This window comes from Sciurus carolinensis, chromosome 3 (genome assembly GCF_902686445.1).
Source record: "Sciurus carolinensis chromosome 3, mSciCar1.2, whole genome shotgun sequence".
In the NCBI taxonomy this organism is placed as follows: Eukaryota; Metazoa; Chordata; class Mammalia; order Rodentia; family Sciuridae; genus Sciurus; species Sciurus carolinensis.
In genome coordinates, this window is record NC_062215.1 from 13,851,545 (window position 1) to 13,869,980 (window position 18,436).

At 37.4% G+C, this 18,436-nt stretch overlaps 1 protein-coding gene across 1 annotated transcript in view; it reads left to right on the plus strand.

Annotated features, from left to right (window-relative positions):
* The window catches only part of Bptf (bromodomain PHD finger transcription factor), a 135,573-nt gene that overhangs the window by 40,891 nt on the left and 76,246 nt on the right, over positions 1-18,436 (plus strand). The window contains 3 exon segments of the mRNA XM_047546629.1: positions 9,035-9,258; positions 15,452-15,658; positions 16,182-16,370. Coding sequence (XP_047402585.1) covers positions 9,035-9,258; positions 15,452-15,658; positions 16,182-16,370 — 620 coding nt within the window.

Below are 18,436 nucleotides of genomic sequence, written 5' to 3' on the forward strand. Positions count from 1 at the left end.
CTGCCTCAGCCTTCTGAGTAGCTGGGATAGTGGGACTGTGCCTCTGGGCCCTGAGAGTTTATGTGTTTGAAAAGATTTCTTTAGCGTAGTTTTAAGAGGGCTTCAGGAGGGAGCAGAATTAGATCTGTCACTGTTATCCAGAAACTGCTATAAGAAACAGTATATCAACATTTATTTATTTATTTTTTTGTCGGTAGCGAGGCAAGCACTGTACCAACTGAGCTATATCCTCAGCCCTATATCAACTTTTAAATGAATATTTTGTCTCTTTTGGTTTGGATCAGTTTTTTTTTTTTTAATATGTATAATTTTTTTTTTCTTGACTTCTTTATTGCCCAAGTATTTGGTCTTGTGTTCATTGTCCCTTTTCTTTTCTTTTTTTTTTTTTTTTTTTTTTTTTTTGTTGTTTTGAGGGGGCATCTTGCTGTGGAGATGGTAGCACAGCAACAGATCTTTGTTAAGAGTGATTACCAATGATGAGATAACTATAACCACATTTGGGGTTGAAATTTAATGCTGAATTGTCATTGCAAGTGAAAATTGAGTCACATTGTACATCAGGGAGCCTGGTGCTTGTCAGCCTCTCTGTATCCCTCCGGCAGTTGACAGCGATGCACACTCCGTCTCACATGCTCATAGGCATCAGGGTTGCTGTGAAGAGATAGATTAGGAAGTGAAACAGTCCTTGCTGCTCTTCTCCTGGTCCTGTGCTTGCTTTTCTTTCCTGCCTGCCTTCCTCAGCCTTCTGGATGTTCATTTTTACTGCCTCTTTCTTTTCCACAGCTGCCCTTTTTGGCCAAATAGTGACCAAAGGTGCTTTGTCCTCATAAGCCTTGAAATCGTTTTAAGGCTTATTACACAGTAAGCAGTGGTTGAGGCCTTCCTTAGTTTTAGAGAACTGGAAGTAGAATTAGTTGGTGGTGTTTACTGATAATAATACCCCAAAGCAATATTTATTGGGCACTTGATATATGTGTCACAGTGTCCTAAACATTTTATGTACTTTTTTCGTTCAACTTCACATAGTCCAATAATGTAGGTGCTATATTAGTCTGCATTTTATAGATGGAGTTAGTAAAGCTTGGAGCAAATTAAATAACTTGCTCTTGGATTTGTCCAAGATCCTGTGGCAATTAGGAGGTGGGACTGGACATTTTTTTCAGAGCCTGTAAGAATATTAAAAAATTTTTTTTTGTTGTTGTTATAGATGGACAGCATGCCTTTATTTTATTTGCCTATTTTCATATGCATTTCTAAGGATCAAACCCAGTGCTCACGTGTTAGGCAAGCGCACTGCCTCTGTGCCCCGCCCAGCCCCATAAGAATACTTTTAATACCTAATTTTATACTGCATTTAGTTTCCAAATGGCCACTTTGAAAAGTCTGTAACTTGTATTGTTTTAGCTGTTGAAACCAAAGCTTATACCTGGGGGATACTACTGTAGTGGTTTTTGTTATGTATATCCCCTGAGTATTTCTGACAGCTTTTAATTTAAAAATAAAGGCATTTTTAGAAAATATAAACTAAATGAACTGGTATTCCAGACAAATTCTGCTTCTTGATATATCAAGAAGCATGTAGAGCTGGGGTTGTGGCTCAGTGGTAGAGCGCTTGCTTGGCATGTGTGAGTCCCTGGGTTTGATTCTCAGCATCACATAAAATAAATAAAATAAATGTCCATCAACAATTAAAAAAAGTAAAACAGTATGTAGGAAAGAAAATTATGTACTACTTTGAAAGTAGTTAAGTAAGTGTGAGCTTTTGAAATACTATGACAGAAAGGACTTAAGCTCACTTTTGGGGTTGTAGTTCAGTGGTAGAGTGACTGACTAGCTTGTGTGAGTCACTGGATTCAATCCTCAGCACTACATAAAATTTACGTAAAGGCATTGTGTTCATATACAACTTAAAAAAAAAAAAAGAAAATAAGAAGAAGCTACCTTTTGTTGGATTTTTGTGGCCATGCCTTTAATCCCAGAGACTCGGGAAGCTGAGACAGGAGGATTGCAAGTTTGAGGCCACTTAGTGAGGCTCTAAGCAACTTAGTGAGACCCTGTCTCAAAATAAAAAATAAAAAGACTGGGAATGTAGCTCAGTGGTAAAGTGCCCTTGATTCAATCTTCAGTTAAAAAAAAATTTTTTTTTTTAAACTTTTAACCACCTGTGGATGAATTTTTGGTACATTATTAATAAAGTTAAATTTCTACTCTTCTAAATTGAACAGTAAAATTATTCATCTGTTTCATAATAAAATTATTCGTTAATTTAAATTTGTTTAAAAACCTCAAAATTAGTCCCTCAAGTTGCTTACCTTCCTTCCTTTCTCTTTTTTCAGTACTGGAACTTGAACCCAATGGTGTTTACCACTGAACTGTGCCTCTCTACCGCCACCCCTTTCCCCCACCAACCCTTTTTAAAATCTTGAGACAGAGTCTCACTAAATTGCTCAGGCTGGCCTTGAACTTGTGATCCTCCATCTTCTGCCTCCTGAGTCACTGGGATTATAGACATGCACCACAGAACCCCCACTCAGATGACCTTTCTTGATGCATAGTGAAGTGCACAGAATTTAATGATGATTTCAGACAAATAAGGATATCTCTTTTCATGCTGTGATATAGTGAATATTTTCTGTGTAAAGTCAAATAGGGAATCTAACATTATAGTTAGTGATAACTAAGTGTTCTCTTGCAATAATTTTAGTACACCTGGAAGATCATACATCTTTTTTTTTTAATTAAAAAAATTTTTAGTTGTAGATAGACACATAATACCTTTGTTTTATTTATTTTTTTTTTATTTTTATTTGGTGCTGAGGATTAAACCCAGGTCTTTACACATTCGAGGCAAGTGTTCTACCACTGAGCTATAGCCCCAGCCCAGATTATACATCTTTAATGAAAATTAGATTAAAACAATTTCAAGTTATGTGTCCCCTTGTAGTAGATTATATGTGAACTCCTGTGAAAGTTTTAAACCCACATAAAAGTTTACAGTATGTGGAGGTTTAGTATATGCTTTCCTTGGAAGCCCAGAAACTTAAAATGATGAATCTCAGTGGCCCTGTTGACCCAACTGGAAGGGGGTGCCCAAAACAAAGTCTTTGTCAGTGAACAATTTTTTAATTGTAATTTTAACAGGTCATAGAAAAATTTCCATTGTTTTCTTTATTGCTCTTAATAAGTTTTAAAATATTATTTGCATAAAAGTTAGTGATGCATACAATAAAAGAAAGTCTACCTAAGTAGTCTGCCTAAGGAGCTGAGATTTTCAGCAAACAACTTAGAGGTTGGTTTTAATTCAAAGTGTAAGATGACGTATCTTTCTTAAATGTTGCTTTCATCCTGACAGTCCCTTGCTCTGATACTGGAACTTTGGTACTATAGAAGTTACCAGATTGGATTAGTATCTTCTTTCTCTCTCCATTCTGAATAAAATTATCTTGGACGTAGCATTTAAAACTTTGTTTTTTAATTTTCCAAATGAACTAAATTACATTTAAAAAAAATTATACAGCTTTCTACCCACAACTCCCCATTCTAGCTACTTACTTAATGGTTTAGATTGCCATCAAACCTGTGCCTGAATCCCTGCCGCCCACATCCAGTTGTGTATATTCAGCAACCTCCTGGATATGTCCACACCACAGGTGCCTCAAAGATAGCAACACATCTAAACTGGAACTCATCAGTTCCCCTATTATCTGCTCTTCATCCATTCTTCTCATCCAGAGAAGCTGGAAACCTGGGAATAATTTTTTGTGATATATTTGTTATACCTTTTATTTATTATTACTGTTGTCTTTATTTATTTATTTAGTTCTGGTGGTACTTGGGATTGAATTGAGGGGTGCTCCACGCTAAGCTGTACCCCTAGTCTTTTTAAATTTTTGTTTTTTTGAGACAGGATCTCACTAAATAGATGAGGCTGGGCTCAAACTTGAGATTCTCCTGCGTCAGCCTCCCAAGTCACTGGGATTACAGGTGTGTACCACCATGCCCAGCTGAGTGATTTTTAAAACAAAAAATTTGGACTTTGGCAAGGTCTCTTTCCCCATAAATTGAAAAACCTTTTAGTTACTTTCATTTGCTCTTAACAGGTCCCTAACTTTGTATATTTAAATCTCTTCCATATCCAAAACAATAAATAAAAAGCCAACTAAAATACCTAAAAAATTCTTGGATTACCTGTTCTTCAGTGCTCAGCCTTATTTATGCCATTTCTTAGGGCTTACTTTTCTGAACCCTTCTCGTGTTCTGAAATACTTTGATACCCAGCCAAAGGTGGGGAAATAGTGGCATCTGCATATTATTCATGAGGTGTTGGCTCTGTTCTATGCACTTTACATATCCGAACTCATTTAATCCTAGCAGCATATCCATACTAGAACTGTCACCTTGTTTTGCAGTTGGAGAAGGCGTAGAAAGTTTAAGTAATTTATTTAAGATCACTCAACTAGTAAGTGGTGGAATCAGAATTTGATCCCAGACAGTCTGGTTGCAGAATGTGTATTCCTAGCCACTACCTTGGCCATTTGACTTGGTGTTTTCTTTAATTGCTGAACTACTAGTTAGTTGTTTTAGTTTCTTAGTCTGCTGTAACTAAGTTCCGCAAACAAGGTGACTTAAAACAGAAATTTATGGTCAAATAGTTATGAAGGCTAGAAGTCTAAAACTCAAGGTGCTAATCAGACGCTACCTACTCTGCAGGCTCTAGAAATGATCCTTTCTCCTTGTCCCAGCTTCAAGTTCCCCAAGTAGAAGCTTGTTCGCTTGTTGGCAGCATAATTCTATGTGCCTACCTCCATCTCTTCACTCAGACTGGGCCTTTTCTATCAAATGTCCCTCAATTAAAAAAAAAAAAATTGTAGTTGTAGATGAATAGAATGCCTTTATTTGTTTATTTTTAATGTGGGACTGGGGTTCAAACCCAGTGCCTCACACATGCTAGGCAAGCACACTGCCTCTGAGCTATAGTCCCAGCCCTGTGCCTCAGTTTTTCCAGCCTCTTTTCAATATCCATTTCCAAAGTTATTCCACATTTTTAGGTGTGTGTTACAGCAGCACTCTGTGTCTTGATACCAAACTTTGGGAATTTCCCAGGACTGCTGTAACAAAGCACCACCTACTGAGTGGTTTGAAACAACAGGAAACTTACTGTCTCACAGTGCTGGAGGCCAGAAATCTGAAATCACATGTCTGTGGGGTGGTTCTTTCTGGAGGCTTTTGGGGAGACTGTTCCACGCCTCTCTGCTATCTTCTGGCAATCGTTGGCTCTTTCTTGACTTGGAGACAGATACATCTCTTCAGCCTCTGCCTCCATCTTCACACTACCCTAGTTTCTGTGTGTTTCTGTTTCTTCTTTTTTAAGGGATGATTTCATCTCAGACCTGTAAGTAATTATATCTGCAAAGACCTTACTTCCAAAAAAGCCCACACTCTAAGGTTTTAGGTGGAACTGAATTTGGGGGGACACCATTCAACCCATTATAGGGTTTCTTACTGTTCATTTCTATGGATTTGTTTAGAAATGAAACTTGAAACATTGTCAGTCACACTGTCAAACTTACTGTCTAGCCTGGTAAGTTAGTCAAGCTTACTATCTAACTAGAAAAATTTAAAGAAACTTTAAAATGTTTATGTTCACCCTAAATTATATTTTTGGCAAATGTTTTCTTTCCACCCTGTCCTCTCCCTGGCACCTTGTGGGCTCCTAGAGAAATGGGTGCTGTTGTGTGTGTTTGGTTTGCCAGGCCATTTGGGTGGGCCTTGGGAAGTTCGTAGGCCTGTAGGAGTAGAGCCTCTGTGGAAACCATGGTGTAACTCCAGAACCAGCTATACACAAAAAGCAGGGGGTGTTTATACAGGAAAGTTGCTGTTGTCACTTTAAAATTAGGACGGATAATTTTGATTATATAAACTGTGTAAATAAGCGCAAGTACCTAACGATAAACAAGTAACTTCTCTTTGAAAGCACTAGCAATTATTGTTTTGCTACTTTGTGCTTGTAATGAATTTATCCTTCAGCCTCAAGAAGAGAAAGTGTAGTCAGTGTAAATATTGTCTTTGATGAGCAGCAAAGAGGAAAAACAGTTACTAGCATCACAGTTTTAGAGGGACATCAACAAACTATACTTTTGGAGGAAAATAACGGGGTTAGTGAAGTCTGGAAGACTTGCTGTGTAAAGAGTTATTAAGTATTTGAGCATATTTAGCATGAGACAGAAAAGCAGTAAAATTATAGATGCTGTGAGTGATTTGAATGATGATGTGTGGAGGAGGTGTTGGATTTATTTTGTACACTGCTAGCAGGCAGAACCAGGACTAATTGGTGGAGATACTAGGAATTTGAGTCATCTCATTATAAGAAAAAACTTACTAAAAACAATTCTAGTGTAGAATGGAATGCCATATGATGAAGTGAGTTCTCTGTTGTGGATAGGAGATTTCTGCAGATGCCAGCATGGACCTCACATGACATCAGCTCTTAGGGCCCCTTTCCATAGTCCTTGAGTTGCTTGAACAAATCGACAGAATGTCTTTAGTGAAAGTTGTTCCTATAGCATCTCATTTTTATAATGTAATCATAACACAAGTTACATTTTCTATCCCAAAAATGTTTAATGTAGAATGTTTTTCTTATTCCATTGAAATATGTAAACAAAGACTGGGCGCAGTGGTGCGTGCCTGTAATTCCAGCGACTTAGTAGACTGAGGCAGGAGGATCACAAGTTCAAGGTCAGCCTGGGCAACTCAGGGAGGCTCTTAGCAACTTAGTGAGACCCAGTCTCAAAATAAAATAAAAATGGCTGGGGGATGGATCCCAGTGGTAAGTGCCTCTGGGTTAAATCCCCAGTATGACAAAAATAAACAAACAAACAAACAAAAAAAACTAGTTCCATAGAACCTCATATGTTGGGGGTGTGTTCAGTGAAATGCACTGTCAGGTGAGCTTGTTAGTATGACCATCATAGAAACTGCATCCGGTATGACGTCACTAGGCAGTATGCTTGTATGGGACTGCCATCATCCATGTAGTCCATTGTTGACTGAGATATCATTATGTGGTGATGCATTTCTGAATAAAGAAAAAAATGAAGCCTAGCATGGTGACACACACCCATAATCCCAGAAATTCAGGAGGCTGAGGCAGGAGGATCAGAAGTTCAAAGCCGGCGTCAATAACTTAGTGACGCCCTAAGTGAGGCCCTTAGCAAGACCCTGTCAAAATAAAAAGAAATGGTGTAGATCAGTGGTAGAGCGCCCCTTAGTTCAATCCCCCCAGTATTGGGGAAAAGAGAAAATGAAACAGGTGAAGAAGTAGTTCAGCATCTTTGGGAAACTAAGAAGATTGGAAATTTTAGGAAAATAAGACTGTCTTAAAACTCTTAGACTTATTCAGAGCTCATTAAGTATTTTCAGATCTTGTCACATAATTAGGATTTTTTTTTTTTATATTAGGAATTAAACCCAAGGGCCCTTAACCACTGAGCTATTGAGCTATATCCCTAGTCCTTTTTGTTTTTTTATTTTGAGACAGAGTCTCCCTAAGTTGCTGGAGTTGGCCTCAAACTTGAGATTCTCCTGCCTTATCCTCATGACTCCCTGAGATCACAGGTATGTGCCACCGTGCTTGGCTGACCATCTTTTTTGAAGTCTCCAACTCCCTTAAAAGTGAAAGGAAGGGACTGGGGTTGTAGCTCAGTGGTGGAGTGTTTGCCTAGCACATGCTGGGCACTGGGTTCAATCTTCAGCACCACATAAAAACATAAAGTAAAGGTATTATGTCCATCTACAACTAAAAAAAATTTTAAAAAATGGAGGGAAGGGCTGGGGTTGCAGCTCAGTGGCAGAGTGCTTCCCCACCTTGTGTGAGGCACTGGGTTTAGCACCACATATAAATAAATAAAATAAAGGTCCATCAACAACTAGAAAAAAAAAATAAAGTGAAGGGAATCTCAGAAGAGATTAGTCAGGAAAGAAAGCTGTGCTTTTCTCCAGTTTTAGAGCTTTGATTATTCTTTTTTTTTTTTGTACTAGGGGATGAACTCAGGGGCACTAAGCCACTGAGTCACATCCCCAGGCCTGTTTTGTATTTTATTTAGAGACAGGGTCTCACTGAGTGACTTAGTGCCTTGCTTTTGCTGAGGCTGATTTTGAACTGCTGATCCTCCTGCCCTAGCCTCCTGAGCTGCCAGCATGCCCCACTAGCTTTGATTATTCTTAAGAGAGATGAGACATTGTTGCTCCATTGAGATGACTCCTTCAAGGACCAGAACTTAGCAAAGCATTTGTTACTGCCTGATGAAAATAAATCTAAACTATCTTAAAATGTGAACCTATTCTCTACCTCCATGTACTGATCATAGTTTAACATTTCTGATGGCTCAGTGGTTAAAGTTTTATCAGTTTGTTATATTGATGATGTAGTTAGTTGTTTAAGGTAAAACTGAACTGTCTCTATCAGGTGCTCTTTCATGGCTCCAAATTGTGAGTTCATCTTTCTGTTTGTCCTATTTTTAGATGTCTTTGTTTGCTGATAACCTCTCTTCCCACCATTAGTCCCAAATTATTTTATCCTAAGATACTGTGGGTTATGAAATCAAAATTAGTGGAGGGTGGTTAAATGAAATCAAAGTGCATTGTGTTTGAATAAGACCCAAGGGTATGTCTCATAATCTCATATAATGAGTTCATAAGATTTCGAAAAAACATTTATTTTTGCAGTTATAGGGTTTGCATCCAGGAATGCTCTACCACTGAACTGCATCCCCAAACCTTTATTTTATTTTGAGAAAGTCTTGCTAACTTGCTGAGGCTGTCCTTCAACTTGCAGTCCTCCTACTTCAACTCCCTAGTAGCTGGGATTATAGGCACGCACCACTGTGCCTGGAGAACTCATAAAATGTGAATGTATAGTGCTCATATAGTGAGCACATATCTTTGTGTTAACATATTTTAACTTTTCATTGGATAGATGAATTTGTCAGATGAGTGGCAAGTGTCTAATGTGTTTCTCCCCCTTCTACAACAGAGAAGAAGATACAGAAAATGAAAATGAAAAGAAAATTTGGTACTATAGCACGAAGGTCCAGCTTGCAGAATTAATAGACTGTCTAGATAAGGATTATTGGGAAGCAGAACTTTGCAAAATTTTAGAAGAAATGCGTGAAGAAATCCACCGGCACATGGACATAACTGAAGACCTGACCAATAAGGCTCGGGGCAGTAACAAATCCTTTCTAGCGGCAGCTAATGGTAAGTGGGGTTTTTCTCATTAAGTATTTATAGTTCCTTTCTCCAAGATAACCTCATTTACTCTAACATAAATTAGATATGCTATGTATTGTATTATTTTGTTTCTTTTTTTAGATTATTTTTATTTTTTTTGCTTGAATACTTCCTTTTTTATTATTTTTATTCATCTTTTAATTTTTTACAGACTGCGTTTTGATTCATTGTATACAAATGGGGTGCATCATTTTGTTTCTATGGTTGCACACGATGTAGAGTCATACCATTCGTGTAATCATACATGGACATAGGGTAATGATGTCTGTCTCATTCCACCATTTTTCATACCCCCCTCCCTCTCATTTCCTTCTAAAGTTTCCCCATTCTTCTCTCACTCCCCACCCCCCACCCCTATTATATATCATTCTCCACTTATCAGGGATTTTGTTTCTTTTTTTAAAAAAAGGTTTTTTTTTTTTTTAATTTTTTTTTCTGTTTGTCCTATTTTTAGATGTCTTTGTTTGCTGATAACCTCTCTTCCCACCATTAGTCCCAAATTTTATCCTAAGCAACTTTAGTTGCTGATGAACCTTTATTTTATTCGTTTATTTATATGTAGTGCTAAGAATCGAACCCAGTGCCTCACACATGCTAGGCAAGTAAGTGCTCTACCACTGAGCCACAACCCCAGCCCTGGTCATTCCTAGTACTCCACAAACGATTTGTGTCTTATTAAACCTTTGTGGCACTCCTCCCCCCAACCCCCATTCTTGTGCCTCAGCCTCTTGAGTTGCTGGGAGTTAACAGGAATGTGTCATCACACCTGTCTCCAGTCCTTTTAATTATAAGAAATGATATTCTCTTTGAATCATTCTTTGCTTTTGTTTTTCAAAATAAAACTAATTTTGGAATAGTTTTAGATTTATAGAAAGTTATAAAGAGGGGCTCCTGGGGGTAACCTTCAGTGGTAGAGCATTTGCCTAGCATGTACAAGGCCCTGGGTTTAATCCCCATTTCCCCCTCCTTCCACAAAAAAATATGGAAGAAAGTTTCAAAGATAGTACAGACAGTTCCCATGTTCTTTTTACTGTTTTCCATTAGTATAATACATTTATCTCAACTAATGAATCAATATTGATACATTGTTATTAAAGTTTTTATTCAAATTTCTTTAGTTTTTACTTACTCTCCTGTTTTTTTGGCCTCATGTTCTTATCCAGGATATACCACATCATATTTAGGTACTATGTTTTTCTCTAGACTGTAGCTTCTCAGACTTTTTACTTATTTTTGAAGACGGACAGGTTTTATTTTTTTTTTTTGGTACTGGGGATTGAACCCCTGGATGCTTAACCACTGAGTAACATCCCCAGCACCTCCACCCTTTTTTTAAATTTAGAAACAGGGTCTCATTGAGTTGCTACATGCATCCCTAAGTTGCTGAGACTGACTTTGAACTCTCATCCTCCTGCCTCAGCCTCCCGAGCTGCAGGGATTACAGACGATCACCACTGTGCCCATCTTAAGACTGACAGTTTTGATGAGTGTAAATCAGGGATTTTGGAGAATGCCCTCAGTGTGAATTTTTCTCGTATTGTTTTGATGATTAAGCAGGGTTATGGATTTTGGAGAAGAAGAGGGAAGAGTCAGAGGGCCATTGCCCTCTCATCAGTTCAGGGGTCCATGCTCTCTCCATGACAGCTTACCATCACTGATGATGTTCACTTCCATCACCTGGTTGAAGTGGTGTTTGTCAGGTTTCTCCATTGTAAAATTGCCCCCACCTCTACACCTTAAACCTTAGTACTTGCTTTATCCAAGCAAGTCACGCGGTGGAGCCCACACTTAAGTGATGGGGAGTTATGTTCTACCTCCGTGAGAGAGCAATAGCTATGCAAATTATGTGGAATTTTTTCTGCCTACTAGACTTGTCTGTTTTGTATTTATTCAGTCATTTACTATTATCAGGATAGACTCGTGTATTTGTTTTAGACTTTGGGTTGTAATTCATTGCTGCCTTATTTATTTTGTTACTTAACTCTTTGAACAAAATTTCCATGTTTTAAAGTAAAAAATACATGTGATTTTTTTCTTAAAAAGTTTAAAAAATACGGAAGAGTGTGCAGGGAAAAGTGACTCTCCTTGGTAACCACAGTCTCACTTGCTTTTTACAGAGGCAGACAGATTGCTCTTTTGTTTTTTCCTCCCTGCAGTACTGGGGATGGAACTTAGGGCTTACCATTGAGCTACACCCCCAGCCCTTTCCTTATTATAATTTGGAACCGGATCTTAAACATTACCCAGGCTGGCCTTGAGCTTGGGCTCTTCCTGCCTCAGCCTTTCTGAGTTTCTGGAATTACATGTGTGCACCACTTGCCTAGCTCGTTGCCTGTTTTGCATCTTGCCGGCTATATTTTGTGCGTGTTTACTAGATACCACCTGTCTTTTCTAATAGTGCCTTTTAATTTTAACTTAGATAAATACAAGGTAAGATTCTGTAAATACACATTTACCTGCCTCATTCTGTTCCTCTCTTTATATCATCTGCTGTATGTATAATCCTGTTTATTTTCCCCATTCTCCATTTGCTTACAAATAAAATGTTTAGATTTAATAAATGTATTCAGTTCAGTTATATCCACTCTTCTTTACACACTTTGCATCAGTGTTCTCTTCAGTTCATGATTGTTTTTAGAGAATGGTAATCATGCTGTCACATATAGATACTGTTGCCCACAAATATACTGTCTTCAGAAACATTTAGCTACCACAAATTAAATTTATTCATATCTGATAGTTGGAAGCATTTTTCTATTAGTTTTTTTTATCAGAAAAGTTTCAATCTTCAATAATATAATCCCTCTTTCCCTCTCCTCCATGCTATTGATTATATTGCAGAAAGTTTTATTTCAACCAGGTTACTTCCCCTCTTAATTTATTTTCATGAAGGCTTTCTACCATTAGTAGAGTAATAGAGAACCGGTCTCAGACAGTGTAAAGTATGTTTTATCAAGTATGTTGAATTATTAATGTTTCAGAATGAGTTTACCTGTTTAAACAATGGTATATGCAGTATTATCCATTATTAGTTAATTATCCATTCCAAAACAATGGATAATCACAAATCGTTAGTGGTCTGTTTTGGGGGAATGTCAAAAACTAAAACTAAAATCTTAAGTAGGGGAATTGAATAAAGGATTATCATGTGATAGAAGACTATGGGAGAATTAAAAATAGTGCCTGGGTAAAGAGGTACTCAAATTCACTTCATCTGAATAACCAATTTTATCATTAAAAGATAACGAATTTAGATGTTCATCAAACATCAGAGAAATATGATTAGTCTCCCTATACTTTTGTATTTTAAATGATCTAAGCATAGTAAGTCTTTAAAAAGTTTTTCTTGTTCTTACCGAATGGTGCTTTGTCAAGTAGGGAGATAAACAGGGGTTTGGTTGGGAGACAATTACAGTGGAGGATCAACAAACAGTTATGTGCCTTTAAGAAAAAAGGTAATTGGTAATTAAAATTTTCATTTTCCACATAAAGAGTTCTTTAAAAAAACAATCATTGAGATACTCTCATTGGTAAGTTTAGCAAGAGTAGTTGAAACTTGGGTAGATTTAAACTCAAAGGCAGTCTGTGTAGGTAGGTAAAAAGATAAAAACAGCTGGGCACCTGTAATCCCAGTGGCTCAGGAGGCTGAGGCAGGAGGATTGCAAGTTCATAGGCAGCCTCAGCAAAAGTGTGAGGTGCTAAGCAACTCAGTGAGACCCTGTCTCTAAATAAAATACAAAATAGGGCTGGGGATGTGGCTCAGTGGTCAAGTGCTCCTGAGCTCAATCCCCAGTACCCCATTCCCCCTAAGAATAAAAAGATAAATACAAATTATGTGAAAGGGGATCTGGGAAGACAGTTATGTTTCCTACAATTTAAAATTATTTTCCTGTAACTATTATAGGTGTTAATTTAATCATCAGCTCTGAATTCTTATTAGCAGTTAGGATTAGAAAAGATGAGAGTGTGGGGAATTAACTCTAGTCAACTCAATATGATCACTTTACTGGAAAAGTCTTTTTCTTTTCTTTTCTTTTTTCTTTTTCTTTTTCTTTTTCTTTTTTTTTTTTTTTTTTGAGTTGGGGATACTAGGAATTGAACCCAAGGCTGCTCTACATCTGAGCTACATCTCCAGTCCTTTTTATTTTTTATTTTGAGACTGTCTCTCGCGTGGTTGCCTAGGATGACCTCAGATTTGTATCCTCCTCCCGCAGCCTCCTGCACCAGTAGGATCACAGGGAAAAGTCACTGTTCTTTACAGGATTGGGTTGTTCTGTTGTTTTGGAGGTGCTCATGGAGCATTCCCCCATGAGCTAACCCTCTCTCCCTCTGCAGGGTTTTTTCTAATCCTGTCAAAACAGGTGAGATACCTAACAGTTTAAGAAATATTGGCCAAAATGAAGATCGAAAACATTTAAGGAAAGGAAAGATAAACAAAGAAATTTAAAAATCTGGAAAGGAGTATCATGGGTACACATGGCATTGCAAATGTTTTTTCTTCATAAACACTATACTCTAATTGGTAAGCTTATTTCTCATGGGGATACAGTGTAACAGTTCGGAACCTACTTTATCATGTGTACCAGGATTGAACAGATAACTGGATATCTTATAGATAATGAGAGCCAGTTTTCTCACCATTGACAAGTTGCAAATAAGCAAGGTGGCAGTGCTAGAGTGAGTCGCAGATACACTTTCACACATGGACACAAGTAAATATAGAAATAATGAACATGGGGGAAAATAATATCTGTGTACATGGCTTAGGACACAGTATTAATACACTGCCTAGCTGTGTTGGTGAAGAGAACCTAGAAGCAAGCAGGGTGCGGTGATGCACACCTGTATTCCCAGCCGCTGGGGAGGCTGAGGCAGGAGGATCACAGGTTCAAGATCAGCCTCAGCAATTCAGCAAGACCCTGTCTCAAAGTAAAACATAAAAAGGGCTGGGGATGTAACCTGCATTCAGTCCCTACTACTGGAAGAAAACAAAAAAAGAACCTAGAAGCAACAGTACTCCAGCAGCAGCAGGTACACCTGGATGTTTATTTTCTGATCTAAAAAAAGAACTAAGGCTGCTCGTAGAGAGAGCAGATTGTAGGACTGGGGCAGGGAAAAATACACTGTATCCTGGAGTAATATCTTGTAGTGCTGGAATGTAAGCAGATGCTTGTTGAGTGTATGAATGGATGAGATGTGAAAAAAGGACTTCGGAAAAGCTCCTAGTGGTCAAAGTTGGAATATTTTCAGGGGGAAAAAAAAAGTGTTGGGTTGTAACCTAAATACTGTCGTTAATACCCATTTGTCCATACTGATTTACTATGTGGTCTATACCCTGTGGTACTTTCTGTACTCTGTAGCCTGTGCCCTGCTGTATTATCACTCTCCACAAGTTGAAAGATGGTTAGGGTTCACTCTTAGAGACTTAGTGACTCTCAGAATAGTTTTGGGTTTTAGAGAGAAAAGTCATTTCCACATGGGCCTCTGCTTATTTTGTTTGTTTCACAGTGCTGGGCATGGAACCCAGGATCTTGTTCGTACTAGGCAAGGGCTCTACCCCTGATCTACACCCTAGCCCTTGGGACTGGGGAGATAGTTCAGCTGGTAGAGCGCTTGCCTTGCAAGCACAAGGCCCTGAGTTTGATCCCCAGTACCACAAAAAAAAAGAAGTATACACCCTAGCCCTTGACCTCTGCTTATTTTGCACGCTTGAGGAAATAAGAGGCCTGGAGAGGTTAGGTTAGCTTGCCTGAGTCACAGACTGGATTCAATTCAGTCTCTGTTGAGTCCCAGGCCTCTAGGTTTTGATCCTTGCACTGTACTGCTCAGACTGAGTTTATGTCAGCTTCTGGTTTCTGTCCTGTGGCAGAGGATATGACAGTAAATCTATATGAAGTCTCAATTTCAAAAGTAGACTAATTTTACTTTTTTTTTTTTTTTTTTAAAGAAAATAGAACCTTTAATCAACGTGTTTTCTAGAAGGTAATTGGTGGTGTGCTGAATACAAAATTTTGCTTGAAATCTGGTTATTTCATAGTTCAAATGATTTAAAAATATTTAATTTTTTCTTTAGCATTAAAACTCTTAAGTGGCATTAGTAGTACTTTTATATATGATTAAACTGAAAATAAAAATTTTATAATTTGATTTTTGTTTACAGAAGAAATTTTGGAATGCATAAGGGCCAAAAAGGGAGAAATTGATAATGTTAAAAGCCCAGAAGAAACAGAAAAAGAGAAGCATGAGAATGAGAATAACAACTCTAAAGATGCTGAGAAAAGCAGAGAGGAGTTTGAAGACCAGTCCCTTGAAAAAGACAACGATGACAGAATACCAGATGATGATCCTGAGCAAGGAAAATCTGAGGGTAAAAGAATTACTTAGTTAAAAAGAAATATTTTATCAGTATGATTTATAAAACCTCCAGTTCACTTGCAAAATAATGGAAAATTTTATTGCAAACAACTACTTTTTATTTCTAAAGAGGTTAGGGTACCCTCTTTCCCTTGTAATATACATAATAGTTATTCTATGTGTTGATGATTTACCACGATGTTACACCCATGTTTCTACTTACACTTCCTAGGTAGTTTCCATTCCCTGAGATTTCTTGATGAAAAATTACTATTTTTGTACCAGAATACACACTTTTGTGACAAACTGTTTATTTTTATATTAATTAAACATTCTTAATATAGTAAATAATCTTAAATAATTTTTGAATTACCTATTGCAAACGTATCCCAGAATCTAATTGCTTTAAAATGGCCATCAAATAGAGGCAGGTTTTTTGGTGATTGATCATTTTTAGTAGTTGTTTGAATGTGGCCATTTGTCCAAAAGCAGTTTTAAAGAATATCTTTAAAGTTTTGTTGTGCATTTTACTGTAGAGCCAACAGAAGTTGGGGATAAAGGTAACTCTGTGTCAGCAAATCTTGGCGACAACACAACAAATGCTTCTTCAGAAGAGACTAGTCCCTCTGAAGGGAGGAGCCCCGTGGGGTGTCTCTCAGAAACCCATGATAGCTGCAACATGGCAGAGAAGAAGGTGGCATCTGAGCTCCCCCAGGATGTGCCAGGTACAGAGGGCAGTGTATCAGTGCCTCTGTAATGGGGGGAATCCTTCCCTTTGTAGTAAAAGCTGAATGTCACCTAGAACTCTAAAGTATGTGTTCATTCATGCTGCTTGCTTCCAGTGCCATCCCTGATTGCTAAATTGTCACCTAACATTGGAAGTTTGATAAATGTTCTTGCAGTTAGTGCTTGAAACTCATCATAATCCTCATGCTTTTAAAACTTCATTTAGCTGTTTTTATTTAATACTTATTTTTATATTTTATCACCAGGCCATAGTGGCAGATACTTTGGTTTTAATTACTTACATATTAATGGCTTGGTGTTGAATGATTTGACCCTTCAGCTTTGTATATACTAACAAATTAATTTTATGTTTGCATGTGCTCATTTCAAATCATAATGTTATGACAGAAAATCCATCCTCAAAAAACATTTTTGTAAGGTACATTTTTATGTAATTTATGTTAACCAGTAACTCATTTTAAGCTGTTTAAAATTATATTCAAAGTAAGTTATATTGTACCAAGAATGTCATTATGTCTTTTTGCTTTTTTTGAAAATGAAAATGTATTTTTATTGTAGCATATATATGTTTTTCAAAAAATTCAGATGAGTAAAACAAGTTAGTATTGATAACCTCACAAAAATACCAAGAATTGTAGATGAAGGAAATCCTTAAAGATCTTTTTGTATGTGTATAAGAATGTTACCTATTTTCAAACTTTAGTAATTTTGTTACTACATCTTTTGCCAAGTTGTGAATTTACTGTGTTGGAAGATTAATATTTGAAAGACCTGTATTCTGGGTCTACTGCCATTAAGTTAATGTCATTTAATCTTCCAAGACGGCTGTGTTTCTATTTTATAACATGAAGGATTTTAGCAAACAGCAGTTGTTCTTTTGGGGGCTATTTACTTGAGTACTTGTCAACAATGAGCTGTTGCTGAAAATAATAGTTTTAAGATTAGGCTGTGCATCAGGCTGTACATGCAGACTTTATGAGTCACAGCTGTCAGCAGAAAGTTCACTGGACATTATATTGTTTAGAGAGTGACCATTAAGATGAGAAAAGCCGGGGCTGGGGAGATAGCTCAGTCGGTAGAGCGCTTGCCTTGTAAGCACAAGGCCCTGGGTTCAATCCCCAGCACCCACCCACTCCCGCCCAAAAAAAAAAAAGAAAAAAAAAAAAGATGAGAAGATCTGGGGTGGTGGTGCACACCTGTAATTCTAGCAGCTTGGGGGCTGAGGCAAGGAGGATTGTGAGTTCAAAGCCAGCCTCAGCAACTTATTGAGGACCTAAGCACTCAGCAAGACCCTGTCTCTAAATAAAAATATAAAAAGGTTCTGGGGATGTGGCTCAGTGGTTAAGTGCCCCTGGGATCAATCCCTGGCACCCCCGCCCCCCCCCCCAAAAAAAAAAAAAAAGAGAGAAAAAGAATTGAAAATTCTGCCATCTGGTAAAACTAATAAAGAAATTTGTTTAGCCTAGAAAATAATAGGCATGGCAGTTGGAAGTAATATAATTGTTCTCAAATACTTGATGGTTAAAAATGTTCTTTGAAATATAGGGTGTTTTGTTATAGAAATTATAGTAAAGAGTATTTTTTTTTTAATTTTTTTATTTTGTGGTACTGGGGATTGAACCCAGGGCCTTGTGCTTGCAAGGCATGCACTCTACCAACTGAGCTACATCCCCAGCCCAGTGAAGAGTATTTTGATTAAATATTTGCCATATTCTTAAATTAAAGCTGTTTATAACATAGAAGTAATAAGTTCCCTTTCACTATAGGCGTTCACTAAATTCCTATCATATTATTTCAGTGAGTCTTTTAGTGAAGGAATTGGAGAAACTAACAAGTCTGTAATTTGATTCTGTAATTTTATAGTTAGATCTCTAGGTACTGTCCAGTTTTTACAGGGTTAAAAGTTTGATAGTGGAGTACTACTGCTATGATGTGGGAAAAAATTGCATTTTTATTGGAATCATAGTTATATTTTAGTAAATACTTTAAAAATACTATGTGTTTTTTTAGACTGGAATACTTAATGTCAATCTCAGACTTAGTA